Below are 27,960 nucleotides of genomic sequence, written 5' to 3' on the forward strand. Positions count from 1 at the left end.
CGCCGGTGAGGTCTGGCTAGAGGCAGGCCCAAGCCCCAAGTATCTCCCCCCCGCCAAGTATCCAGTGTGTGGGGGGGTACTTTGGGTTGGGACAAGGAAAGCCTGTCTTTCACAGGCACGTGGCCCAGGCCAGGTTGCTGGAAGGACCAGAACTGAGTGTGGGTTGTATACTCAGACCCATCATGATCTCTTGCCCCCCGCCCGGGACACCTGCCCAAGTCTTCGTTGGAGTCCACCTCGTTGGCCCCACGGCCCTGGTGGCCTGGTCCTGTGGGGTCTCTGGTACGGCTTTTCTGCGGGCGCCAGGTCCCAGGGGAGGGCTGAGGCCGTCGCCCTTCCAGGGCCCTGGGACCCCTTCAGGGCCTTGGCACGAGCTGGCAGTAAGGAGCAGGGTCGGGGTTCAGCAGGTCCTGGTGGGGGAGGGAGAGAAGGGGGTTGTGGGTGGGGGGGTCAGGGTCAGGGTCAGGGGGAGCCAGGCAGAGGCTGAGAGATACACGCAGAGAAATGCACACAGACACACGGGGACACAGAGATCCAGGGGCGGACAGGAGGGGACAGAGAGGGGCTGGGACCCAGACCCAGAACGGGCTCCCCGCGGTGGGGTCTGACGCAGGCCCCGACCTGCTGTGTGACCCTGGGCACCGCCCTTGCCTCTCTGGGCTTCATTTCCTCCTGTGCAAACTCACAGCTTTGGAATCCTTCTAAGAGGGAGGAAAGTGCCTCCCCAGGAGGGGAGAGGCTGTACCGTGTAAAACTACAGACCCTGAGAGCAGGTGGACGGTGGGTGAGGGGGCCCCTCCCGCCCCGCCGTCCTCCCCTCCCCTCCCGCTTCCCAGCTCCGCACCTGATAGTGGTGGTTCTCCGGCAGGGGCAGGGGCTGCAAGGGAAGAGCACGGGTGAGCCGGGCGCCTCCAACCTTTGACCTTTGCTGTGAGGACAGGCACCGGCGGTGGCACGTCCATGACCCCTTTAGCGCTCGGCCTCCCATCCACACCTGCCCTTCTGAGCTTCTCCGTTTCCGCTTTTGAAATTGCCGCTCTCGTTCAGTTCACTCTTTCTTATTATCAGCCCTTCCCACCGATAATAAGGGGAGTATCTGCTCCGCGTAGAAACTACAGCCAAGCGGCAGAGAAAATAAAGTCCCCCCACCAGCCTCCGTGCCCCAGAGACAAAGGCTCTTTAGGTTGGGTCCCTTCCGGTCTCTTTTCCCGGTGGCTCGAGAGCAGGGAGCATCCCAGAGAGAGTCGCGTTCCCATGCGACTTGTGTGGGACAAGGTGCCGGGCCCCACAGCGGGCTCCCAGGGGAGGCACCAGGTGGGCTTTGGGGGGAGGGGGCGGGGCTCACCATGGCGGTGTTCGCAGACCCCGGGTCACCGAGGGGGGACACCAGGAGGGTCGGAGATGGCATCACTTCGTAGATGTTCTCGTCACCTGAAGCAGAGGACAAGGGAGGAACCGGCTGACAGGTGGCCCACAGGCCCGTGCTGGCTGCTGTCGGCATTCATTCGTTCGGCCAACATTTGTGCAAAGCCCTCTTCTTGCCCAGCCCGGTGCTGGGGACACAGCGGTGACCGAGGCAGTGCTGGCCCTGCCCTCCTGGGGCTCACAGTCTGGTGGGGGAGCCAGGTCTGTCCCCAGAGTGGGTAGGGTGAGTGGCGGAGCCCAGGGCTCCTGGAGGTGGGTCAAGGTGGGCTTCCTGGAGGAGGGGACGTCTGAGACTGAAGAGAGAGCTACGCAAAAGCAAGAGTGAGTAGGTGCAGAGGCCTGGTGGAAACAGCCTCGTGTTTGAAGGGCGATGATATGTTTGGCCTGTCTGCATTATATATATATATATAGTCTGTTTTTTATTGTTTTCTTTTTGAGGCTGGGAATGTTATATGTGGGAGACGAAGCCAGGAAAGATGGTGGGGACCAGCGTATGGGGGTCTTGAGAGCCATGTTAAGGAGGCTGAGCCCGTCCTACAGACACTGGGGAGCCATGGAGGGCCTTTGAGCAGAGAGGAGTGACAGGGTGAGAGTTTTGGAAGAGGAGGGACTTCCGGCTTACCGGCATTGTGGTTGGGCTGCGCCTCTGGCTTCTCTGTGGTTGTCGTCCTGGGGACACACGGAGGGGGGGCCTGTGTTAGGGCGCTCAGGTGGGCGGAGAGAGACTCAGAGAAGCTGGAAAGCCCATCAGCCCATCAGAGAGAGAGATGGTCTGGTCCCTGCTTCAGAGTGAGCCAGGACAAGACGTGCCCCATCCCCCTGCCCCTTCTCCCATAATCTCCAGCCACAGAGCCCTTCCTCAGTTTCCCCAGCCACTACTGTGTGCCAACGACCGATGCCACTATTCATACAGACCATCTAAATCCAGGCGCCCCTGGATACCCTTATTTAAAAAACACACTTGAGGGCGCCCCGGCGGGGCTCAGTCAGTTAAGCATCCGGCTCTTGATTTTGGCTCAGGTCATGATCTCACCGTTGGTGGGTTCGAGCCCTGTCGTCGGGCTCCACTCTGACCACATGGAGCCTGCTTGGGATTTTCTCTCTCTCTCTCTCTGCCCCTCTCCCGCTCATTCTCTCTCCCTCCTTCTCTCTTTCTCCCTCAAAATAAATAAATAAGCTTTAAAAAAAATAAAAAAAAAATACACTCGACATCATTGCAGCAAACTCATCAACTCACTGAACAAATATTTACAGAACACAGACCGTGGGCTGGGCCCCGTTGAAGCCACTGGGGACACAGCTGGGAACAAGACCGACAAGGACCCCTGGCCTCCTGGAGCAGGCATTCTAGTGGGGAGAGAGAGAGAAGTCATATAAGTGACTGGCAGTAGAAGGTCAGGGAGTGAAAAGTGCTATGAAGGAAAATGAAGGTGGAAAGGGGCAGAGGGTAGAGGGGGTGTGCGTGCAGTTTCAAATAGGATGGTGTGGGGAGCCTCACTGAGAGGGTGACATTTGAGAAAAGGCCTGATGCAGGCAAGGGAATCAGCTATGCAGAAATCATGGGAAGAGAGTTCTAACAGCTTGTGCAAAGGCCCTGAGGCAGGAGCAGGAATAGCAAAGGAACAGCAAAGACAGGGGTGTGGCTGGGGCAGAGAGTGTAAGGGGGAGAGGGGGAAGAGGGGAGGTTAGAGGGGGTTAGTGGGTCAAGCTAGGTCTTGTGTCCATGGTGAGGACTTTGGCCTTGACTCTGAGGGACCCAAACTGACTGATTTTCACCGGATCTTTCTGGCTGCTGAATGGGGAACAGACTGGGGTGGGGGTAGGGGGGTGGGAGTGGAAGCAGGAGACAGAAGCTGCCATATTGTAATGAAACTTGACTTAAGTAGAAAGTGAGGAAAATGAAAGCCAATGGTTTAAATCTGTAGCTCGACGGGGCGCCTGCGTGGCTCAGTTGGTTAAGCGTCCGACTTCCGCTCAGGTCATGATCTCACAGTCCGTGAGTTCGAGCCCCATGTCGGGCTCTGTGCTGGCAGCTTGGAGCCTGGAGCCTGCTTCGGATTCTATGTCTCCCTCTCTCTCTGCCTCTCCCTTGCTTGTGCTCTATCTCTCTCTCTGTCTCTCAAAAATAAGTAAATGTTATTACAAAAAAAAAAAAGATGTGATCACCGATTGACCCCTGAGCTGGACACAGGCCTTTGGGGGCTCCTCGCCCCCTTTCCTGTCCTGGGAATGTGGGTTCTACCTGCCTTTTCTGCTCCCAGGACATGGCCTTCAGATGGCATGTGGTGCTGAGGACACCTGCACGGTGGACGTGACTGAGCCCAGTTAGGACCTCCTCCTTAGCTGCTGCCCCAGACAAACCTCGTATCTAGGTTTTCTTTGCTTCGTGAAACTGTCCCTACTGACCGGGAGTGGCCTCTTTCTTCAGTCTCTCCCTCCGCTCTGTGTTTGGGGGCTGGTTTCAGATTACACCCGGGAAGCCCCCAGGAGCATTAGGGACCCACATCACCTCTTTTTGTGCCAGCTGTGAGCTAAGAAGGAGGCACAGCAAGGATGGCTTAGGTGCCTTTAATACCCTCCTTCCAGCCATGGCAGACATGACTAATCGATCACAGCATCCGTTCCCACAGAACTCAGCCCGGCCTCCAACTCCTTTTCCGCCAAGCTCTCTAGGGCACCCAGTAGGCCCTCAACAGGTGTGTGTTGACTGATTCACTGAGCACAACTGAGCTGGGAGGCGAAAGCTGTTCACCGCCCCTAAATTGGAGCATGCCGGGAGAAAGACAAGTAGAAGGATCAAGAACCAGAGACCACAGCACCTAAGGGAGAGTAGGACGAGGAGGTAAAGTGGCTGCCTTCATTTTCTGGATATTAGGGAGGGTGGAGAAATTCCTCGTCGGCCAGCAGCTCAGAACCAAGGTCACGAGAGAAAGTTCTCAAGAGGCTGATTTCATGAGGAAGGAATTTTTCAGAAACAGTCCCCTGGGAAAACAGGCCCTTCTCCATCCTCCCCACCTTCCCCGGGGGCAGAGGGAGGCACCGCCTGATGCCTTTGCCTGCCCACCATCCACTCGGCTTCTTTGCCAATAAAGTGTATTTTTTTGGGGGGGGGGACCCCTCCCCCCTTTGAACCCATTTGGTCACGTGGAGCTGGGTCTGTCTCTGGCTCCAGAGCCGCACAAATAGCCCAAGTTTGGCCAATCAGGGTATTTTAGCACCTGGCCACAGCGGCTGGTCTGCACAAGGACATGTGATTTAAGTTAAGCCAGTGAGAAGCAGCCCTGAGGCTTTGGTTGGAAGTGTTAGGGACAAGGTGTGGTCTGCTTGCTGTGGTGGCCCAGTTGGTGGGATAGAAGCCTGGAGCCCCTGGGAGCTGTCTCGTCACACTGCGCAAGGGGAGGGCCTGCCTGTGAATGAAGCCACCACAGAGAAAAGCGGAGTCGAGAGGTGTATGGAGAAGGCTCTTGACAAAAATCGGGCCTCTGGATCCAGCCATACCTGAAGCTCATGGAGGAAAAAAAAAAAAAACTTTCTAATTTTTTGTAAGCCCGTTCAGAGGTAGGGTTTCTGTCCCTGGGAGTGCAGACGCCTATCTCGTACAGGCTAGAAAGATCCTTTTCGCCTCAAGAGTTCCGAGATTTGATGAGATTGTGTATGCGCCAGATGACGTGACTCATGGAAGGATCAACCAGTGGGACCCAAGGGGTGGGGAAGAAGACAGAGGGAAGGAGAGAGAGGCCTGGGGCCCCTGTACCTGTGGCTCTGGCCCCTCCAGCTTCTTGTTAACAGGAGATGGGCAATGCTCCCGATGAAGAGGGCCCCAGCGGCAAGGGATCCAATGATGATGGCAACCATGATCCCAGCGCTCATGGGCAGGTGTGTAATGGGCAGCTCCTCATGCTTTTCTGAGGGGTATGGGAGAGAGCAAGAGGCCTGTGAGATGTCCTGGGAGGGCGTCCCCCCCCCCTCCCCTCACCCCTGCATCAGTGACTGTCTGTAGAGCACCGATACCATTTCATTTTCCCAGCCCAGAGCTTTCTCCCGCTTTCCAGAGCTGAGCATCTGACTCTCTGATTGATTCTGCTGCACATAAAACTCAGCCTCCCCAGATGCAACCCCTCGGCTCTCCCCTCCTTGAAATCTCTGCTTCCCTGAGATTTCCTACGATCCTCGGCACATCAGAAACCTCCGGACACACTCCCCCCACCTCACCCCACCCCACCGACCTGCTTTTTCTTGCCTCAGTTGATGACACCCCCAGGATGAGGTTCTGGGCTATGTTTTGTCGGGGACATAGGGTCTCGACTCACAGGGTTCTCAAACACTAGCTGCCAGGTTTGGGACGAAGCCTGCCTGACTTCTGACCCCCCACCCCCCACCCCCACGAGGACCTCCAGCCTTTAATATCAAGCTGAGCACCTGCTATGTCCCAGCCCTTCTTGGCATCTAAGCTCGCAGACTCTGAGGTCAGAATGCTGGGGTTCAAGTCCCTGGGCAGATTACTCAACCTTCCGTGCCTCTCCCAATCTATGAAATTGGGGATAAGAAGAATATCTACCTTGTGGGGTTGTTGTGAAGACTGAATGAGTTCACACACACACACACACACACACACTGCTCTTTCAATTTTCCAGCAAAGTAGATTCTGTGCCATTTTCAAGAGGAGGAAACCGAGGCACAGAGAGGCGTACTAACCTGCCTGATGGCTCACAGTAGGTGCAGTGCTGGGATTACCCCTGGGCCACCTGAGCTCCTAATGACCACTCTGTGTGGCTTCCAAAAAGGCACCCGTGTCCCAGGAGCCCCTGAAGGGTGGGAATCAACTGTTTCAGGCTCTGCGCGAGTGAGGACTGTTATTTCCAAACAGACTAGGGTGCCGTTGTATATATTTGCGTAACTAAATCCATCAATATTTGCTGATTTCATCCATTTCCCTGAAAGTTGATCTTTTCTAAGTGTCCAAAGCCCATTTTTCAAATGTAATCTTCTCACTGGGAGGAAGAGGATAGTTCCTGTCTCGGCACATATGGTCGTTGCCCCCACAGCCCAGGGAGGTGGCTAAGTCAGGCCCATTTTACAGTTGTGCACACCAAGGCCCAGAGGGGTTGCATTTGGGCAGAGGAGAGAACAGTCCGTCTTCCAGGCACTGCGTCAGCAACTTTTGCACCTTCTCCCTTTTTTAAAAAAAAATCTTTTTTTTTTTTTCAAGTAGGCTCCACACCCAACATGGGGCTTGAACTCACAACCCTGACATCAAGAGTCGCATGCTCTATGGATTGAGCCAGCCAGGTGCCCCCACCTTCTACCTTTTTGTTTTATTATTATTATTATTATTATTATTATTATTTTTTTTTTTTTTTTACCTTCTACCTTTTTGAATCCCCACAACAGCATGTGGAAATTCAGTGGCTCTGCTGAGTGACTAGGGAGGTGGGGCCCAGCCCTCCCCTCCCCCCACCATTGGCTGACTCAAGCAGCCTCCCAGTTCCTGTCCTCCCTACCCCGACCTTGTTGCCCAGTCTTCTTGCAGCATCCAGGGCCCCTGCTCCTGGCTCTGCTTGCTCTGGCCTCTGCTGCCCTGTCCACCCACGCAGTCCCGTCACCCCCGGCTCCTTTCCTCACACTCTGGGCTGCCCAGCCTTTGCCCAGGCTGTTCCCTCCGCTTGGCACACTCTTCTCCATGCGCTATACAGAACTCCTGCTTAATTTACCATTCCCAGCTCCCTCCGGAAGTCTTTTCTGACAATCCCAGGCCAAGGAGACTCTTGATAGGCATTTCCTTCACAGCTTACTCGCTTCATCATGCGAGGAGTTGATTCAGGCTGGCAGCCTGGACATGAAAGAGCTCCCACTACCTCCCTTCTGACCTCAGGCTGTACTTGCTAATAGACGAAATTCCTCTTTCCAGCTTGACTCAACTCGGGCAACAGAGCTTGACTCTTAACTCGGGCAACAGAGCTTGACTCTTAACTCGGGCAACAGAGCTTGACTCTTAATTCGGGCAACAGACCCTGCATGCGAGGCATCCTGTGATGGGAACCGGAACTACCCCCTCAAGCAGTAGGAACTGCCCCGAGCCAGCAAGGCCCCTGTGACTGACCCCGAGGCAACGATGGACCTGACCTTGGCTGCCCACCTGCGTGTACCCACTGCCCTTCGCCCACATTTTCCTAATAGAAACCTAGAAGTGTTTTCGGCACTTTGGAGACCGTGTCTGAGATGCCAGTCCGCTGTCTCCCCGGTGTCGGCCTCACCGAAATCGATTCCTTTCCTGTTTCACCTCCACCCCTGCAGTGCGTTCCCTGGGGATATCCCGTCCCTAGTCGCGCGCGCAAGCGGCAGGAACAGTTCAGCCGTAAGCCAATCAGCGCTCTGCATTCCTTTGGCCTTCGTGATTGGTTCCCGTTGGTCCAATCAGAATGAGGCGAAGGGGTGTGGTTCAGAATAGGGGTGGGGAAGGGATCCCTTCTTCTGGAAGCCGTGGGTCTTGAGGCCTGGGGACCCTGGAGTCATCTTGCTACCCCGAAGGCATCGATCATGTGTCCTCCCTGGGAAAGAGAACCCTGAGCTTTAGCTAGGCGGAGGTCTCCCCCAAACAAAGACATTTTCCAGCCTCCTTTAAAGCCTCCATGCACCGGCAGCTCATTGAAACATGCCTTAGAGCACTGTATTGATCATTGTTGCTGACGTCGGAACGCTGGGCAATTTCACATGCAAAATTCTGTGTCCGAATTTCTCCATTTTTTACAAGCCACGCCTCATTGTGGCTTTGCTTTGTCTTAAAAAAAATTAAAAAAAAAAAAAAAAACACCAAACGTTTATTCACTTTTGAGAGACAGAGAGAGACAGAGCATGAGCAGGGGAGCGGCAGAGAGAGGAGGAGAAAGAATCCCAAGCTGGCTCCAGGCTCTGAGCTGTCAGCCCAGAGCCCGATGCGGGGCTCGAACCCACGGATCATGAGATCATGACCTGAGCCAAAGTCAAATGCTTAACTGACTGAGCCACCTAGGCACCCCATGAATTTCCCCATTTCATAAGGACACCAGACGTATCCGATTAGGGCGGAGCCTGGTGGCCTCATTTTAACTCAATTACCTCTATAAGATGCTATTTCTAAATAAGGTTATATTCTGATGTCCTGAGGGTTCGGACTTAGCGTCTTTTTGAGGCGACATCATTCAACATGCAACACCTCCCAAGCTCCGTTCCCTGCCCTCCTGGAAGATCTTTGAGCTGTTCGGGATCCTTTCATCTATTTCTTTGCTGCTTAAATCAGCTCGAAGCAGTTTCTGTTGCTGTAGCAAGAACCCTGCCTGATTCACGTGACTGAGCGTCCTCTTTTTATAACTTGCTATATTTTCTGCCTTTTACTATAGACGGTGAGCTTGCAAAGAGGGAGGCTGTGAATCCCTGTATTTTTCCAAGTTGATTGCGACAGGATCTCTGCTGTGGTATGAACTTGCCATTCTTTTACGTAGGAGAAGGGTCTAATGCTCCTCCCTCGAATCTTCGCTAATCTTAGTGGCTTGCTTGTAATCAAAAGAATACAATGTAAATGATGCTGTGTGACTCCCCAGGCTAGGTCAGAAGAAGCCATAGAGCTTCTGCCTTGGTCTTTTGGAACACCTGCTCTCTGTTTGTTCTCCCTAAGAACCCAGCCTCCATGTTGTGAGGGAGCCCGAGCAGTGACACTGGGGACACCACACAACAGTGATCTGGTGGATGGTCCCAGCTAAGTTCCCAGCTGACAGCCCGGATGAGCCTCCACACATGTGAGTGAAGACGCTTCTGGATGATTCCAGCCTCCAGCGTTTGAGCCAACCTCTCAGCCTTTGAGTCTTCTCATCCGAGGCCCCAGACATCATGGAGCGGACAGGCCCTCCCTGCCGCGCCTTGTCTGAATTCCTAATCCCCGGACTCGTGAACACAATACAATGGTGGTGGTTCTTATACCACTGGAACAGAGCCCCACATTCTGTTTCTTCTTCCAGGAAGCAACAATTCCAGGAACTGTTCCAGGAACTTCTTTCCAAAGTTTGCTTTTTGGTTTTTCTCTTTCCTGGTCACTGGGACCATCTATACTCTGTTCTTTAACAGAGCATCATCAGAGCCTTCTTCCATGGATTGTATTTATCCATGTGTATCTTTTTGAGACAGAGAGAGGGAGAGAGAGAGAGAATCTTAAGCAGGCTCCGTGCCCAGCGAAGAGCCTGACACGGGACTTGATTCCATGACTCTGGGATCATAACCTGAGCTGAAATCAAGAGTCAGATGCTCAACCGACTGAGCCATCCGGGCGCCCCTCCATATGTATCTTTGATTAGATACAAATACATCTGAAAAAAGTGCTTTGAGAGGCCATCACACAAGTGGACAACAGCCAGACCATATATAAAAATAGAATTTTGACCCATAGTCTGCAGTGCGCTGCCTAGAAAACCGACCCTCTTATAAACAGCCCAGGAAGCCAGCCTGCTTTGGGTCAGACTTAAAGGAAACAGGATTGCTATCTCCAGTGACCATCCAGGACCACAAACAGCCGCTTCTGCAAGAATGGGCCTTAAATGGCCGGGACTTGATTAACAACCAACAGCTTCCCTAAGGTTCGTCCCTGCTTCTAACTTCGGACCAATCAGAGAAAGCCAAATACGCAGCCTAACCAATCGCCTTCTAGGTTCCCCGGGCCAACGGCCTCCAATCAGGGCACAGCTGAAGCCTTCTCTTTTTTCCACCACGAAGCTTTCGCACCCCCCTCTGCCTGTCTTTGAGCCTCTGCCCAAATGCAAGCGAGAGCGGCTGACTACCTCGCTAGAGCGAACTCCGAATAAATAGCCTTTGCTTTTCTCACTGGTCTCATTCTTTGCTGATTTTCCACAGCCTCGAAAGCAGCAGCTTCGCATGGATTTGCCAACCAGTCCTCACCGCGACCCATGGTGGGAGGTGTAATTGCCCCCCGCTTTACAGACATTTGGGGACCAGAGGCTCTGAAAGGTTCGGCCGTTTGACGAAAGGGGAGTACTGCCGGTGAGTATGAAACCCGTGACACCATCCACTTAGCCCTCGATGGTGGTAGTTAATGATGAGGCAGAATCAAGTCATAAAAGTGTGGGCTCCGGAGCCCGCCAGCCTGGGTTCAAGTCTTGCGTCTGCTGCTCCTTAGCTGGGTGACCTGGGGGAAGTTACTTAAACTCTCTGTGCCTCCGTTTCTCCATCTGTATAATGGGGATCGTCGTGCCGTGGCTGGGAGGACACAAAGGGTAAATGCGTGTGAAACACTCTGTGCGTGTTCAGTGAAGGGGAGCTGGGCTCTGTAGTTTACTGCCTCGGGCGTCAGAGGGCCCGGAAGGCTTCGAGGAACCCGTGCAAGGTTGCTTGAAGGTCCCAAGCCCCCACGACTAGATTTACGGGGGAACAGACACCAGCTGTAAACGACCGTGATCCCCCTCTGGCTTTTGAGCCTGGGTTAGGCTGCTTAACGGCTGTTGGATCTCGAGCAACTGACTTCATCTCGCCGAGCCTCTGTTTCCTCATCCGTACACTGGGGACAGCTATAGGACCTCCGTGCCCTGGGCCTTTCTTGTGCTGTCACAGGCTGCCCTGAGCCTGTGAGTCCTCCACTTGGGGAGTTCTGCCCGAGACTCACTCCCTTAGCCTTTTTTATCTCGTGGGCACGGTCACGTGACCCAGGCTCCGGGCTCAGGGACACGCCCACCCACATATAAACGCTCCGCCCCCAGCACGGAGCTCTCTGTCCGTTCCTTTTGTACGCTCAGTGCCTGGAGCACAGGAGGGGCCCAATAGATGCTTGTTGAATGCATGAATGAATGCAAGCGTGAGTGAATGAATGCAGCCTGCCAGTCCCGCCCCCCCCCCCCCCCCCCCCCCCCCAGGCAGGGGTTCTGGGCCCCGGGCTGACACTGCGGGCAATGCTTGCTTTGCTCTGGCTGGAGAGTTCCCTAAGTAGATTGCACCTTGTTTCTGGTTCTCGGCCTCCTGGGGGTTCTGCAAGCCCGCAGCAGCCTGTGTTAAGCCCCTTTCCAGCCACTAAAGGCACACAAATTCCTTCATGATTAAGGGAGATAAAGTGTGGGGATTGCCCGGAACTCAGGAAGAGCTCCCTACCACGTCCCCCACCCAGGGGTTGGATTTAGGGCCACCGCTGTCGTCGTATAAAAGCCCTGGCTGCCGAGGAGACCCGTCCTGCCCTGAGGACACGCCCAAGCCCGTGCCTCGTTACCTCCGTCTTTTCCTTTGCTCTTCCTTTGGCCTAAGGGCTCTGCTTCCTGTTCCCTGGGCTCAGCCCTCTGGCATTTCCCACAAGGGAGTGGCTTCCACTGGGGCTGAGAAAGAACCAGGTGGCAGAGGGCCAGGGACATGAACTCGGACCCAGCTGGGGCCTCGGTTTCCTGCCTTTCCCAGCCGCGTGGTGGGGGGGCCGTTCACCTCTCTGTAAAATGAGGATCATGCCAGTTCTTGTGGGAACGGAATGAAGCGAGGTCAGCAAAGGACTTGGCTTAGAGGTACCCGGCATCCAGTAAGTGCTCATAGACGAGAGGCGGAGCTACAAATACTTATGAAGTACCTACTGTGTGCTAAGCACTGCTCTGCCCTAGGGGATTCATGGTGAACAAAACAATAGATTCATATTATGATTATTATGAGGAGAGCAGGTGTTGAGTCCTTGATCATCTGTGCAGTCCTGATCCCCAGGCCTCTGTTTGTTCTCCTTGATCCCAGCCCCTTGGACAAGGGGGTAGACCCTTCACTCAAGGGGAAGGAAACCCCAGGCCAGGCTGGATCAGCCAGATTCTGTCTCTGTCTCTCTCTGTCTCTTCAGCTCTCTCTTTTTTAATGCTTATTTATTTTTGAGAGACAGAGGGCGAGCGGGGGATGGACAGAAGGAGAGGGGGACACAGAATCCGAAGCAGGCTCCAGGCTCTGAGCTGTCCGTACAGAGCACGGTGCGGGCTCGAACCCACGAACCGTAAGATGATGACCTGAGCCGAAGTCGGACGCTTAACCAACTGAGCCACCCAGGCGCCCCAGCTCTCTTCCTTTCCATCTCTGCCTTTTGGAAGAAGAGATTCAAAATATGCAAAGAAGCCTGGGCTGACACCCGGTTTGAGGTCTGGCAGGAATCCCCAGCCATGAAGACAACAAGATGCGGTCAGAGGTGGCGCCCCCTGCAGGAGAAGGGAGCCCTTGCCTTTCCGACAACTTCTATTTCCCATCAGCTCTGCGGGGCTCCCCACCCATTCATTTATTCAACAGTGTGTCTGGCCCCGTTCTAGGCTCCCAGGAGACAGCTGTGAACCCAGGCCTCCCAGGGCCGACATTCCAGGGGCTTCCTCCGGGGTTCTACAAGGCTCCCTACACTGTGAGTCATTGGCAGAGAGCTTCTGTCCTTACAACCTGCGCCTGGGCTTGAAAACACCCCCCAGCGTTGGCCTAGGGTGTCCCTCCTGCTCTCCTGCCTCAGGCGTGCTGGCCTCCTGCCTGCTCAGTGCATGAATCCCACAGCTTCTTGCCACTGGCCCTTTGCACAGACCCGAACATCTCCCAAAGCTCCTTTCCCCTTGACTTAGAATTATCAGTAATGATCAAGCGTTGTCGAAGGAGCGCCTTTCCGGGGTAACCTCCCTACTACTGCTACTTATAATTTCATCATCCCCGTGTATGACTTTTCCTTCGCGGTCCCTGCACTGTTCCTGATGACCTGTTTTTTTGTGTGTGTGATTATTAGTTATTATCTGTCTCCCCCACTGGGCTGTGAGCCCCGGGAGGGCAGGGTCAGGGCTGTCTCAGTCTCCACTGTGTCCTAGCTCTGATCAGGGCAGTCCAGATGCAGAGGCGGCCTTGGGGCAGAGGCTCGTGGGGGAATCTTTGCTGAAGGAACCAGTGAATGAGCAGTTCGGCATCTCCGGAGGCAGCCGTGCATTCGAATCCCAGCCCTGAAGCTAATATTGGGGACATGCCTTAAACCGCCTGAGCCTCAGCTTCCTTCTGAATACAATGGAGATTTAACCATGGGTGGGGTAAACTGGGTATCAGATCACTCCTCTGTTTAATACCCTCTAGTGGCTTCTCTCATTCTCCCCGCGGCCAACAAGCCCAGTCCTTGTGTGCCTCTCAGGCCTCGACCCCTAACACCCAACTCGCACTCTGCCTTATGGCGAGGGCATCCTTCTGTCTATATGCTTTCAACACACCAGGCTAGACTTGCCTCAGGGCCTTTGCACTTGCTGTTGCCTCTTCTGTCCCTCAGAAATCTGCAGGGCTCCTTTCCTTCCTTCTGCTCAAATGTCACTGCTTCAGCAAGCTTACCTGATGACCTCCCGTCCCAGATTACATCATCCTGTTTAATCTTTTTTTTTTTTTTTTTTTTTTTTTTTTACTGGGTAAATCATAATCTCTCTGCCCCTCAATTGCCTCATCTGTAAAATGAGTCTGATGATGTTTCCCACTCAGGCCTGCAGTGAGGATTCAATGAGTTATACATAAAGCAAGCATGTGATAAGCACCAAATAAAGTTAGCGCTATTATTCTTAATGTCTCTGAAATATGGCCTTCATTTATCATTTCCGTGCTCATTATCGCCTCCCACATACGAATGGAGGTGAGGAGGTTTTCTTTCTTTCTCTTCTCTGGGAGGAAATGGCTAAGCTCCCAGACTCTGGCATTATGACTTTGTGGGATCAAGTCCCAACTCTACCGCGCTCTGTGCCTCGGTTTCCTCATCTGTAAAGTGGAAACAAAAATCGTGCCTGCCTCGTGGAGTTTTTGGCCTAGAAAGTTTTCACTCATTTATTTATTCAACAAACATTAACTGAGAATCCATTGTGTCCTCCCCCCCCCCACCCCGCCCCGCACTGTGGTAGAATTTGGACGATAAAAGGACCACTACGTTCTCGCTCTCTCACTCTGAAGAAAATTCCATCCTAGGGAGACACGTTTGCAACGTGATAAGTCAGAGGACGTTATGAAAATCACAGAAGTAATGGCGTGATCAGAGTCCTCTGGGGACACAGATGGTTAATGACCAAGTCGGCCTGGGGGGGGGGGGGCGCTGAGAAGTTCTTCCCCCCCCCCCCCCCCTGGCGCTTTTGAGATGTAACTGGTGTAGGACATTACACGGGGGGTTTTAAAGTAAATTAAAATTTAAAGTTGACATTTATTTTCAAGGAATCTCTACACCCAACGTGGGGTTCACACTCACAACCCCGAGACCAAGCGTTACATGCTCTGCCAGCTGAGCCAGCCAGGGGGCTGTATCTTTTTTTTTTAAAGACACAAATGAGTTAATATCGAGCAGTGGTTCTCAATCAGGGGCGACGTTTGGCATTGTCGGCGGGCAATTCTGGTGGTCACAGCTGGAGGAAGCCTCCTGGCATCTAGTGGGTAGAGGCCGGGGAAGTCTCTGAATATCCTACGGCGCGCAGAACAGCCCTGTCCTACAAAGACTCAGCCGGTCCAAAATGTTAACGGGGCCCAGGTCGGGAGGCTATGCTCTCGCGTAAGTGTGCCCAAGTGACGAGTGCCCAGGAATTGCTGGCCATCGCCATTGTCCACCGCCCCCTCTCTCGCACTTTGCCCCGAGTGGATTGCTCCCTTAGGACCATGTACACCGTAGGAGCTCAATAAATATCCTATTAGGGAAGGCGTGGGAGCGGTAAAAGAGAGGGTGCGTTCCCCAGGGCCCCACTCGGGGTCTGGCACAGGCAGGCGGCCAATAGATATTTTACCAGTGAGGATTAAGTGATAGCTTCAGGGCCCGGCACACAGTAGGTGCTCAATCAGTAGGCGTTGAACGGGTGAAGGAGAGAGCCAAACGAGGCGGTATGGGCGCAGACCCTGGCCGTGGGAGATGTCAGGGCGCGTTAGCCTCCCCACTTCCTTGCTCGACGGGGCAACACTCACCCTCCACCTGGACCTTGGTCTTGGCCCTCACGGTCCAGGCAGGATTGATGGTGACAGCTACCTGGTAGGTGCCGCTGTCGGTGGGCTGGGCCCGATGCAGCAGCATGGAGCCATTGGGGAAGCCAACGATGTCACGCTGCCCCATGGCACTGCCGTCCCTCTGGGGCCGCTGAAGCTCGGGGATGTAGGTGAAGAGCATCGTGCCACCGTGGGCCTCCTCCCCCAGGTACCAGTTGAAGTCCTGAAAGGTGTCTGGGATGCCCTGGACAGACAGGAGCAGGTCCTGGTTCTTTTGAGGATGCTCTGGAATCTTCTGGATGCGGAGGGCAGCCCGGGAGCCTTGGGGGACCCAGAGGGCCAGGATTGAGGCTGCGGGGGGGTTACAGGGGTGGCTGACATCAGAGGTGTTGGGCAGGGATCATAGCATTTTCCTCCCTCTGTGTCCTCATCTGGGGACAAGGATTCTGAATGGTGTTCAGGGGAAGCAGGGCTGGGGTTGATTAGTGATGTCTGCCCCGGGGTCAGGAGTGGGAACCCAGATATGAAAGCCCCAGGTTTCTTATCCCATTGGCCCAGCAGATTTTTCTGCCCTAAGGTGCTATGTGGTCTGCTTCTAAACTCATGGACTCTCTGAATTCATTCATTCATTCATTCATTCATCCATCCATCTAACCAATACTTACGGACAGACATATTAGTTATGTTATAGTACCAATTATATATGCTATGTCTAAAATTCTCTAGATTTCTAGGCACAGGGGATACAGCACAGAAACAAATACAGATCAATTCCTGTCCCCATGACGGTCCAGGGAAAGGCTCCCGTGTTGCTGAACCTGCCCGGTTGTGGGTACAGCCTTGTACCAGGCAGTCCGATCCTGACCTCAGTAAATTACCAGCAACAGTTTTTTTCTGGGGTTTGAATTTGCAATAATGGGCGTGAACATTCTAGCCGCAGTTTGATGATCACGTGTGATACTGCAAATAGGACGAACACACACACACACACACACACACAAAACCCCCTCTCGCCAGCCCCTAAACAGACAAACAAAATACCTGTCCTCGTGGTCCTGACATTCTAGAAAGTTCCATAGTTAAAATTAGGGATGGGGTGTGATTCTACAGCTCACCATCCTCCCCAGCCCTCCCCGATCTTACTCTTAATAATGTCGTCTTCCTTGACCATCCTTCCCTTCTTCTAAGAGGAAACCTCAGCCCCTGGGCTGAGTCCTGCCTTCCCCCCTCAGCCCTGGGGTGTGTTTCCTCCTTACCTGAGAGCAGGAGGCCCTTTGAGAAGTGGCGTCGGGCCCCCTCAGGGCTTGCCATCTTGGTGGCGGGGGCCACTGCGGGTACTCAGCTGGCAGAAGTGGGCCAGCTCAGTGGGGGTCCTGGGCGTGCCTCCCAGACATGGCCGAGGCTGACCAAGCCCCAGCACCCCCTTTCCGCAGGCTCCGGAACCTTCACCCGTGCTCCCTGGGATGGCTGCCGACACTGGTTGAACCAGTTTTCCAGGGTGACTGGGGAGCCTCCTGGGGCTTCCCAGGACTCCTCCCTTGATCCCCTCCAACCGCTCTCTTCTCCCCACCCAGTGTGACTGAGCAATCTCCCCGGGCCAGGCAGCTCCCCGCATGTAGCCCCAACATAACCCCCTCATCCAACATCCCCCATGCATAACTGTGCCCATTTCACAGAGAAGGAAACTGAGGCTCAAGGGAGGAGGCAAGCCTACCAGTAGGTGGAGATGTGACTTCACCAGTAGGTGGAGATGTGGCTGGTTTACTCTGAAGAAAGCTTTTAGCATAGTTTTTCAAAAGCATCATTCATTCATCCATCCATTCATTCATTCCAACACACGCTCCTTATGCCCAGCCCCATGCTGGGTGGTGCTGAGGACACAGTGACGACTGAGACAGCTCTTGCTTTGCCCTCCGTCCACAGTCGGGCTCACAGTTCTGTGTCTATGTTGGGGAGGGGAACAGACCCATCCCCAGACAATGATCCGGAGGGACCAGCGCTGGGACGGAGGAGCCCAGGGGACTGGGAGAGCCCAAAACGATGCCTCACTCAGCCTGAGGGGCAGGGAGGGCTTCCTGGAGGAGGAGACGACGGAACAGAATAGGAGTAGCAATGAGACAGGTGCAGTGGGGTGGGGTGAGGTTTATACCAAGCATCGTTAACAGCACTTGAAAGGGCGTGGAGGCTGAAGATTCCGGCTGGGGAGGGTCTGAGTAGGAGGGGGTGAGGCTGGAGAAGAAGGAGGGATCGATTGGAATTCTGAGGTCTGTTAGGACAGGGTCTAGGTGATGGAGGGTCCAGGGCTGTGCTGATACTTTGGCCAGTAGCCGCATATGGCAATTGAAATATGCCCTTAAATTAATTAAAATTAATGCCTCAAAAATTAGTTTCTCAGGGGCGCCTGGGTGGCTCAGTCAGTTAAGCATCTGACTCTTGGTTTCAGCCCAAGTCATGATCTCACGGTTCGGGGATTCAAGCCCCACCTCAGGCTCCGCGCTGACAGTGTAGAGCCTGCTTGAGATTCTCTCTCTCCCTCTCTCTCTCTCTCTCTCTGCCCCTACCCCACTCCCTCTCTGTCTCTCTCTCAAAAAAAAAAATTAATTTCTCAAACTGGCCACTTTAAAAAAAAATTTTTTTTTTTAAGGTTTATTTATTTTTGAGACAGAGAGAGACAGAGCATGAATGGGGGAGGGACAGAGAGAGAGGGAGACACAGAATCGGAAGCAGGCTCCAGGCTCTGAGCTGTCAGTAGAGAGCCGGATGCGGGGCTTGAACCCCCGAACTGTGACGTCATGACCTGAGATAAAGTCAGACGCTTAACTGACTGAGCCACCCACCCAGGTGTCCCTGAAATTTGTTTGTTTACTTATTTTGAAAGAGAGTGCACTGGGGGGGGAGGGGCAGGGAGGGAGAGGGAGAGAGAGAGAGAGAGAGAGAGAGAGAATCCCAAGTAGGCTCTTCCATGCGTGCCCAGCCCGACTTGGGGCTCGATCTCACAAAGCTGAGCTGAAATCAGGAGTCGGACCCTTCACCGACCGAGCCACCCAGACACCTCCATCACAGGAGTTTTTCCTGCACGGGGCTTGTCTAAGGATCTGAAGGGGGCAGGGCCCCGCGAGGTTTCCGGGTCTGCGGGAAGAACAGTAAGTTGGGGTGCTTGTCGGTAGCAGTTTGTGTGTGTACGTGTGGCCAGACTGTCGCAGGTGAGGGCGTCCACCGGAGTCTGCAGCTTGGAGTGAGAGAAAAATCTTGACTTTGAACCACCTTAGGGTGGGGTGGCCCAGCCCGGCTAAACAATCGCAGAGTCCCTGTGGCGAGCTGCTGAGCTTGACTCAGCCGGGCTCCGCTATCACTCGGCTATGGGATCTTGGCTGCAGGTGACTTCACCTCTCTGAGCCTTGGCTGTCCTCCTCTGGACAGTGGGGACAAGCATCCACACCTCACGGGGCTGCCGCGAGGGGTAAGGAGACACTCACGCAAGAGGCCCCCAAAGCACACAACAGACGTCTGGCGGTGGTGGTGGTGTTGACCTTGTCTTTGGACTTGGGCTCCTTCCAGAATTCTCCCTGCCCCTCTGTGACCTTGCTCAAGGGAAGTGCATCCCCCCCCCCCCAGGCGTTTCCAACCCCCCACCTCGCGAAAGCTCCCTGATGCCTTGAAGGCTTTGTGCGATGTTTAGTGTCCACGGGGATTTACCCTCAGGCCTTCTGGCTGCAGTTTTGAAACTTCCTCTCTCTGCTTGAGAGAGAGGTGGTTGCAAACCCGGCCGTCATTTCCAAGTGGGGCCGCCCCGGGGAGACAGTTCCAAGCTTGGGCCCCAACAAGATTGCCCGAACCAGCCTCATTCTGGTAGGAATTTGGTTGCACAGCAGGAGTGGAAGTTAGGGGGTCAGAGGGATTCTGGTACATTTTCACTGCTAACCTCTTGGAGTGAAGGCTCCGTAAGTAGTGCTAGGCCGTTCGTAAAGCAAAGCCTATTATTCTGGAATTTCCAGGTGCTGAAGCTTCTCTCTGTCTCTCTCTCTCTCTCAAATAATGACTGATTCCTTTTGCATTATGAAAAGAAAAGGTTTAATATAGAAAATTTAGACAGTTTGAACTCAAAAAGAAGAGTATAAAATTAAACCATCTTCTAACTACCCAGAAAGGTTCACCGGTTAAAAAAATACCAGAGGTCCAGACTTCTGCTGTCAGCCATTCTGTCATTCTGCAGCCTTCCTCTGGGTTTTTGCCCAGTTTCAGAAGGAAGGCAGATCCTGATGGGTCCAAGTCCCCCCAGGCAGTCTCCTTCTTTCGCTGGGGATTGGTTGGACGGTGGGCGATGCCGGCCAATGAGATCCGAGAGGAGGCTGCTGGGGAAGTTCACCCAGGACACGGTCATCTGTTTTTTCCAGATCTGGGTCTGGCTGCGATGGCTGGAATGCAGCAGCCATCTTGGCACCAGCCGGAGGCCGATGCCAATACGTGGTGGAAAACAGAACCAACCGCAGAGAAGCAGAGCTGAGCTCCACACGCGGTACCTGGAGTAGAAACAGACAGTCCAGTTCCTTGTGTTTAGTCTCAGTCTGGGGAGCGGGGGTGGGGAGGGAGGGCCCTCTCTGCTTTTGGCCCCTGAAGCACCCTCACCATCCCATTTTTATATACTGATGAAGGTTCTCCCAGTGTCTGGAGTCTCCCTAGGCTCCCCTGAGCCCTTCCTACGAGGCCTGACTTTTGGACCGCTGTGTTCTTCTCTCTTTTGTCCAATTTTGGCAAGTATCCTCCTAAGTCAGTTTAACCAGAACCCGTCACCCTTGATAGCTGTTCCGCCCTCCACGTCTGATCAGGTTCCTCGTTTCCCCCCACCCCTCCCCACTAGGTGCTGTCTGATCACCCCTGCCTGCCCTCCGCCAGGCAAGAATCTTGTCGGGTGCTTTAACAGGCATCATTAAATAATCGTTTTCTTTACAGTTAGAATACTATTTTTTTTCTTTAACCCATCCTTCTTAATTCACCCATCCTTCACTTCGTGAATTTAATTGGTTCCTAAAAATCCTGCCCCTAAGAGCTGAGGTGTGGAAATCTACATATATATGTTTAAGATAGAACTCCAGGATATTGAACCGTTCAAATGAAATAACATAAACGTCTGTGACTCGACACACAGTTTACAAAACGTGACATCATCCACTTTGCTTCCAAGGCGTTGCGAAGAAACAAGCGAAAATAAATGTTGAAAGAATTAAAATTCCCTGCATAACCTTCACAGATCAAACCGGGCATTGCTTTAAGACTACGTGCGTCAATCGGTTCCATATATTAACTGATGTAATGCTAACGTCTGTATAAAGTAGCTTGATTCAGTATCTTAATTTACAAACAGGGAATCGAAAGTTTATGATGATTAGGTAAGAAGGATTTGAACCCAGACTACCTGACTGCAAGTGTCATTGTGTATAACAGCTCCCTGGGGTCGGCGTCCCCTAAATCTACCAGACATTGTCCACAGCTGTGGCATCAGTCGACGTTCCCACATCCCACGTATGGGATCTCACGAGTCTCCACCTCCTCGTCCACAGCTGCTATTTTCAGACATGTGGAGTTTTGCAAATTTCATTATGGTAATCGTTGCATTTCCTGAAATCCTGGTAAAGCTGAACATCTTTTCACATGCATATTAGCTGCCCAATGTTTCTCCTGACGTTTCATTATTACAGTTGAATTAACTATATTATATTATATTATATTATATTATATTATATTATATTAAGCTATCGCTGGAAAACAACAGAAATATGTGGTTTGGACAAATTATGAAATAATTTGCCTGTTTAATCTCAACGAAGCCCGTTTTCTATTGATCCCTTATATGCTCGTGATGAGGGAGGTGGGGCAAGCTGAGGGCAAAATACAGGCTGCCCCCCCCCAGGCGGGATATGGGTGATATTCCCCGTCCCCCCCCCCCGCCCCCCTCCTCCTCCCCTCCACGAACAAAGAAAAGGGGTTTAAGTGCTTGCCACGGTGATTGTGGGAAACTAAGGCAAATGAAAACTTAAATTCCCTTACTGCCTCCAGCCCATTGGCACGTCCTTGAAACCGACAGAGTGACCTCCCTCCAGGAGCTCAGCTGCCTGGATGATGACACTTTGCTGGGGGCAAAAGGGAATCTTGGCTTAACATTATCCTGAACCCCCAGGATCCTGTAAGTCTACTTCTTTTTTCTCAGCTGCCCCAAGATACATGCTGGCAATCCTACTCCAAGTTTATGCCCCCCCCCCCCCCCCATGTACATCTGAAGGGTCTCATGACTGAGGTTTTATTGAAAGGTAATAAATGGTGTTTCCCTAGCAACAGCTAGCCCCTCAATGTCCTGGAAACCTTGTTTCCAAAGTTCCTTAGAGACTCTATCCCTGACCTCCTCCCAATCTGAGGGTAAATAATGAATAACCTGTCATGTCCCCATGCAGCAGCTGTTCCTGTCCATGGGTCCTATCCCCCTGCTTTAATAAAATCACCTTTTTGCACCAAAGACGTCTTCAAGAATTCTTTCTTGGCCATTGGCTTCGGACCCCACGAACCCCCCATCACCCCCAAAACTTCATCATTAGGACCCAGGCAAATACTAACCTGCTTTCTGTCACTTTTTCTTTTACTTAAAAATTCTTTTTCTATAAAAATTTAGAGTTTTTTTTTTTTTAATTGTGGTAAAGCTAACACGCCAAATGGATCGTTTTAACTATTTGAAAGTGTGCAGTTTAGTGGCATTTAGCTCGTTCACAGTGCTGTGCAGTCGTCACCACTATTTCCAGAACTTGTTTTGTTCTGCTTTGTTTTTGTCTGGTTGTGTGCGTGTGTGTGTGTGTGTGTGTGTGTGTGTGTGTGTGTGTTTTGTTTTTTATTTTTAAATCACAACAAAAGGAAACCTTGAACCCATTGAGCAGCCACTCCCCATCATCCCCTTTCCTCCAGGTCCTGGCAACCCCTCACCTCTTTCCTGTCTGTGTGGATTCACCTACTCTGGACTTTGCCTAGAGACGGAATCCTACCCTCTGTAGCCCTCTGTGGCTGACTTCTTTCACTCTTTTGGGGTTCATTCGTGTTGTAGCCAGACAGTTCTCCACCCCGTTTATCTCTGAGTAATATTCCACTCTGTGTGGGTGGATACACCGCATTTTATCATCTATTGACGCGCATCTGGGGCGTCCCCACCTTCGGGCATTGTGAATAGTGCGGCTGTGAACACCGATGTACAGGTGTTTGGTGACCTCGTTTCAATTTTTCTGGGTCTCTGCCTGGAAGCGCAATTGCTGGGTCACCTCGTTTCCCACTCAGGTTTCGGGAGCACAGGATCGATCGTCGGTCCAAGCCGTCTGCCACCTGGAGGTTTCCAGGACCTTGAGCCTCCTCTAGGTGGGGTAGTACCGGCTTGGAACCCCCCCCCCCCCCCCCCACCCCTTCCTCCCCTGGGAGCAGTGCCCGGGCAGGGCTTGGGGCTGTTTTCGCCTCTCCGCCTGACCCTCTCCCCTTCCTGGCCCAACACGGATGATCGTGGTTTTCTCAATCTTCTGTGATTTCTGCAACTTCCACGCCCAAATTCGGGGTCCACTCTCTCGAGTCCCGGATGCTTGTGACATCCACAGTCTGTGCGGGACCGGTTGTCAGTATCAATGGCGACAGCAGGGGGCGCATAGTCTTTGACTCGCAATTTCACCTCCAGGAGTGTGTCCTACACTCGTGGGTCAATAGGAACTGGGTGACAGGGAGCAAGGCCACTCATTAGGACACTGTAATGGGAAAAGGGCGGAAACACTACAAACATCTGTCCAGTGGGGGCTTGGTTGAAAGAGTCCTGGATGTCCCCCTGGGGAATACTTACTATGTGGCTGTAAAAAGACTAAAGGCACTTGCTGGGGGCGCCTGGGTGGCTCAGTTGGTTAAGGGTCTGACTTAACCACTCTCGTGGTTCGGTGAGTTCGAGTCCCAGGTCAGGATCTGTGCTGACAGCTCAGAGCCTGGAGCCTGCTTCCGATTCTGTGTCTCCCTCTCTCTCTGCTCCTCCCCCACTCGTGTTCTGTCTCTTAAAAATAAACATTAAAAATAATAATAATAATAAAGGTGCTCTCTCAGAATTTCCGGAAATCTTAGTTATATAAGTATAGTGAAGAACAGTGTGTCTGAGATGTTACTTAGTATGGAAAAAAGGATATATATTTATTCTGTGTGCATTTAAAAAGTTTTTTAAATGTCTATTTTTATTTCAAAAAAAATTTTTTTTAATGTTTTATTTATTTTTGAGACAGAGACAGAGCATGAGCAGGGGAGGGGCAGAGAGAGAGGGAGACACAGAATCCAAAGCAGGCTCCAGGCTCCGAGCTGTCAGCACAGAGCCCGACGCGGGGCTCGAACTCACAAACCATGAGATCATGACCTGAAGTCAGAGGCTTAACCGACTGAGCCACCCAGGTGCCCCTGTTCTGCGTACGTCAATAACCCTCACCTGACAGTTGTTCCAGGGTTATCGTGGTGAGAGTGATAGATACAATATATTCCCTTGTATGGCAAAAGGGCTTTGTGGGTGTGATTGATGACCTTGAGATGGGGAGCTTATCCTGGGGGACCCGAGTGGGCCCAATGTGATCACAGGAAAGAGAGAGGCAGGAAGGTCAGAGGAGGAGGTGGGATGTGGGCACCGGGGGAGAAAAGGCCAGGTGATAGTCCTTACGCCAAGGAACACGGGTGGTGCTTCTAGAAGCTGGAGGAAGAGATTCTCCCCTGGAGCCTCCGGAGGAACCCGCCCTGCGGCCACCTTGATGTTAGCCCAGAGAGACTCATTTTGGACTTCTGACCGCCAGAGCTCGTAAGAATAATTTTTTTGTGTTTCAAACCACGAGGTTTACGGTAATACAGTTCCCCCTTCTAAAATGTACTATTTGGTGGGTTTTGGTGTATCACATTATTAATTTTTAAGACTTGTAGGCAAATAGATGGGTGCCTGGGTGGCTTAGTCGGTTAAGCTTCCGACTCTCGACCTCAGTTCGGGTCTTGAGCTCAGGGTCGTGAGTTCAAGCCCCACGTTGGGTTCTATGCTGGTTGTGAAGCCTGCTTAAAAGGAAAACTGGGGGAAAACAGAGATGACAAAAGTTGGCCATTGTAGGCATTTTTAAGTGTTCATTTACACGCTCAGGATTGTGCAGGACTGAATACCCGTAAGCGAAAAGAATGAAGCTGGGTCCCTTCCTTATTTTCTATGTGCAGACGAACTCAAAGTGGACCCCTGATGTTTTTGTTTTGTTTTTTGTTTTTTAAAAAAAATTTTTTTTAACGTTTATTTATTTTTGAGACAGAGAGAGACAGAGCATGAACAGGGGAGGGACAGAGAGAGAGGGAGACACAGAATCCGAAGCAGGCTCCAGGCTCCGAGCTGTCAGCACAGAGCCCAACGCGGGGCTCGAACTCACGGACTGCGAGATCATGACCTGAGCCGAAGTCGGATGCTTAACCGACCGAGACACCCAGGCGCCCCCCTGATGTTTTTTAATAACTTTTGATTTGGGGATGTTTATACAGGACCTAGTAAAAAAAAAACATAAAATAAAATAACGAGAGGGGCGCCTGGGTGGCTCAGTGGTTAGGCGTCTGACTTCGGCTCAGGTCATGATCTCGTAGTTCGTGGGTTCGAGTCCCGCGTCGGGCTCTGTGCTGACAGCTGGGAGCCCAGAACCTGCTCCGGATTCTGTGTCTCCCTCTCTCTCTGCCCCTCCCCCGCTCATGCTCTGTCTCTCTCTCTCTCTCTCTCTCTCTCTCAAAAATAACTAACCGTTAAAAAAATTATTAAAAATCAAGAGACGGAAATAAAACGGGCTCTCCCCAGGGCATCTGAGAATCCTGGGGGCTCATCCCTGTGGTCCTCCTGGTTCAGGTTCTTGCTCCCGCCCCCCCTGCTTCTGTCCCACACGGTGACAGTCCACGCGAAACTCAGCCACCCCCTTGCACACTGAGAGTCTAAGATGTAATCAATTAACTTTAATGAGGTGTTTGGGGCTAGGGATGGGTAGGGTTTATGTACTAGCAGCTTGACAGATCTCTCACTTGCCCCCCACCCCTCCCCGCACCCCGACACTGTGGAGCCCTGCTGGCCTTGCCGCGTCCCAAGAACTTGTTTTCTCTTGCGAGGCAGCTCGGGCCTCATGCTCTGGATTAGTTAGCATCTTGGCCAGAGGTCTTGCTTCCTGCAGGTATTTCCCGAACAGCAGAGGGCCTTGCTGTAAAAGGGATTCTGGTGCCCCCCCCCCCCCACGATCAGAGACCGTTAGGAAGGAAATGCATCAGCTGTATCTGGTCAGCTCTGCCTCTGGGACCTCAGGCTGTATCCTCCCTGGTCTGAGGGCCATCCGTGTGTCTTGCCCAAGCGTGGCTTCTGCTCCCCCGGGACCTCTTCTTCCTTGTTTTGGACGCTTTGCCTTCCTTGCTGGGTGACTGGCTCCCATTCTCGGGGTGGGGCGGGGGGGGGGGGGGCGGAGAGGACCCATCAACACCAGCACACTGGCTACAGACGATCTCCCGGGACCTGCGTCTTGGCAGAAGGTGCCTGGAACTCACGTCCTCCAAATTCACGTCCACCATCTTCCCAGTCCTCGGACGGCCCCGGGCAGCTGAGTTCCAGCCTCGGGTTCTCTTATGGATTGAGGGTTGGAGGTATTTCTTGTCACCACAGGGATTCCACCGATCCAGGGATTTAGAAGTTCAAGGCCAGAGGTCAAATTCTTACAAAAATTCTCTGGCAGCCGGAACAGTCTGTGTGGCCCCACGATGTAGGAAAGGGTTAACCTTGCCCAAGGAAAGGTTTGGCCCTTTGCCCCTGACTCTGGGAGGTAAACCTCTAAGGTGTTGGAGTGTCTTGGCCGATAGTCCTCTTAGTTTGCCTGGGGCTGTGGGCTGCACCAAACAGTCTATGCTAACAGTGTGATTTACAGTGGGGCCTTAAGACGGGGTGCCTGGGTGGCACGGTCCATTAGGCGTCCCACTTCTACTCAGGTCATGATCTCACGGTTCTTGAGTTCAAGCCCCGCCTCAGGCTCCGCGCTGACAGCACTGAGCCTGCGTGGGATTCTCTCCCTCTACTTCTCTCTCTGCCCCTCCCCCGCTTGCACTCGCCCTCAAAATAAACTTGGAAAAATAACATAGCGGGAAGGGAAGCAAAAATGACCTAAAAACAGGGAGGGAGACAAACCGTCAGAGACTCTGTAATACGGAGAACAAACTGAGGGTTGATGGTGGGGGGAGGGGGTTGAGGGGCGGGTGGGGGATGGGCTAACGAGGTGAGGGGCATTAAGGAGGACGCCTGTTGGGACGAGCGCCGGGCATTATGTGCAAGTGGCGAATCACTAAAATCTATCCCTGAAATCATTATCGCACTCTGTGTTAACTTACTTGGATGTAAATTAAAAATAATAATAATAATAATAAATAATTAAGAATAGTAACACAGTGGGGCTTTGAGCTACAGAGGTGCTGGAGAGGACGGTCAGCTCCGTGGGCGGTCAGCCGTCCCTACCACGACGGAGCCCCGGAATAAATACTGCAACCAAAACTCTGGCAGCCCAAGGTCCAGGGAGGATGGCGGGACTCTGTTGTGCCGTCACGCGTCACGGCTGGGAGAAATCGGGGCTGCCCGTGCGGGACGACTGGGCCCTGGTGCCTGGTCGGTCCAGCCCGGTGCCCCCCAGGGGCTCTGCATCCACGCGGCTGACCTGAGTCTCATGCTCTCACTGCGATCACCCGAAGCGTGAGCGTAACCGCGTTCTTGGGCTCCGCGAGTCCTTCCAGCGAATGCCTGAACCAGAGAGAGGTCGTGGGGAACACCCGAACGTGCACCGGCTGCGGCACGGTGAGGCACAGGGGTCATTCTTGAGGTCGGCCTGGCACAAGGGAGGTGGCCAGTCTCTTTGGAGGGAGCCTTCCTCCACTGGGCAGGGTGGCCCCAGTCTCTCTCTCCAGCAGTCCCCACGCAGTCACCTGGTGTTCTCCGCGGGCGGGTCCTGGGAAGAGCTGGCATTAAGGTCCACCGCCGTGTAGGAGATACACTGGAAAGCGGACGGTCAAACTTTAGCCTCCGGGCCCTTCCAGACAAAACCCTCCCGCTGAAGCCCAACTTGCAACTGGCACAGAGCGGCGGGCCTGTCCCCGCCCCTCCCCCTGAAGGCCAAGTGCTTCCTCGCTTGGTCTTAGCCCAAAGGCCAACAGGCGACCGAGGCAGCCCTTCTGAAGGTGCCGTCGTGAGCGGGGAGGGAAGGGGCGCCCGTGGGAATGCAGATCCCCAGCGCAGACCCGCCAGACGGGGACGCTCAGGGGGTGAGGGCCCGGGAGCGTGCATGCGGAGTCTGCCCGGCAGGAAAGGTTGGGAACCCTGGCTCCTGACATCATGCTGGCTTTTGGTTAAGCGCTGCAGGTGCCCGGAGACACCCGTCCCCTCCTTGGGAAAGCCAGCGCGGCTGGGCTGCGGTTCACGCGGAACCCCCACACCCTCCCCGGGGCCACCACCACACTTACGCCATTGGCAGAGGAGCTGTTTGGGGTCCAACCTGGGGAAAGAGGAGGAGAGGTCGTCAGGAACGGACGACA

At 53.2% G+C, this 27,960-nt stretch overlaps 2 protein-coding genes and 1 non-coding gene across 4 annotated transcripts in view; 1 reads left to right on the top strand and 2 right to left on the bottom strand.

Annotated features, from left to right (window-relative positions):
• Positions 1 to 356: 356 nt before the first annotated feature.
• Positions 357 to 16,671, bottom strand: CEACAM19 (CEA cell adhesion molecule 19). Its single transcript, XM_042919354.1, has 8 exons — positions 16,617 to 16,671; positions 15,343 to 15,711; positions 5,180 to 5,330; positions 2,689 to 2,772; positions 2,048 to 2,094; positions 1,346 to 1,431; positions 845 to 877; positions 357 to 410 (listed from the first exon to the last, which is right to left on the bottom strand). The coding sequence occupies exons 1-8, from the start codon at positions 16,669 to 16,671 to the stop codon at positions 357 to 359; spliced, it is 879 nt and encodes a 292-aa protein (XP_042775288.1).
• On the top strand, positions 16,146 to 16,332 carry LOC122209230. Its single transcript, XR_006197510.1, has one exon.
• Positions 16,672 to 26,648: 9,977 nt separating the features above from the next.
• The window catches only part of LOC122208682 (poliovirus receptor homolog), a 16,163-nt gene continuing 14,851 nt past the window's right edge, over positions 26,649 to 27,960 (bottom strand). For both annotated transcript variants that reach the window (XM_042920000.1, XM_042919999.1), the window contains exons 7-8: positions 27,889 to 27,920; positions 26,649 to 27,422 (exon numbers count right to left, since the gene is read on the bottom strand). In XM_042920000.1, the coding sequence (XP_042775934.1) occupies positions 27,351 to 27,422; positions 27,889 to 27,920 (104 nt within the window). In that variant the 3' untranslated portion in view covers positions 26,649 to 27,350. The remainder of the gene's footprint in view (positions 27,423 to 27,888; positions 27,921 to 27,960) is intronic.

The sequence above is a fragment of the Panthera leo genome, chromosome E2 (genome assembly GCF_018350215.1).
Source record: "Panthera leo isolate Ple1 chromosome E2, P.leo_Ple1_pat1.1, whole genome shotgun sequence".
Taxonomy (NCBI): domain Eukaryota; kingdom Metazoa; phylum Chordata; class Mammalia; order Carnivora; family Felidae; genus Panthera; species Panthera leo.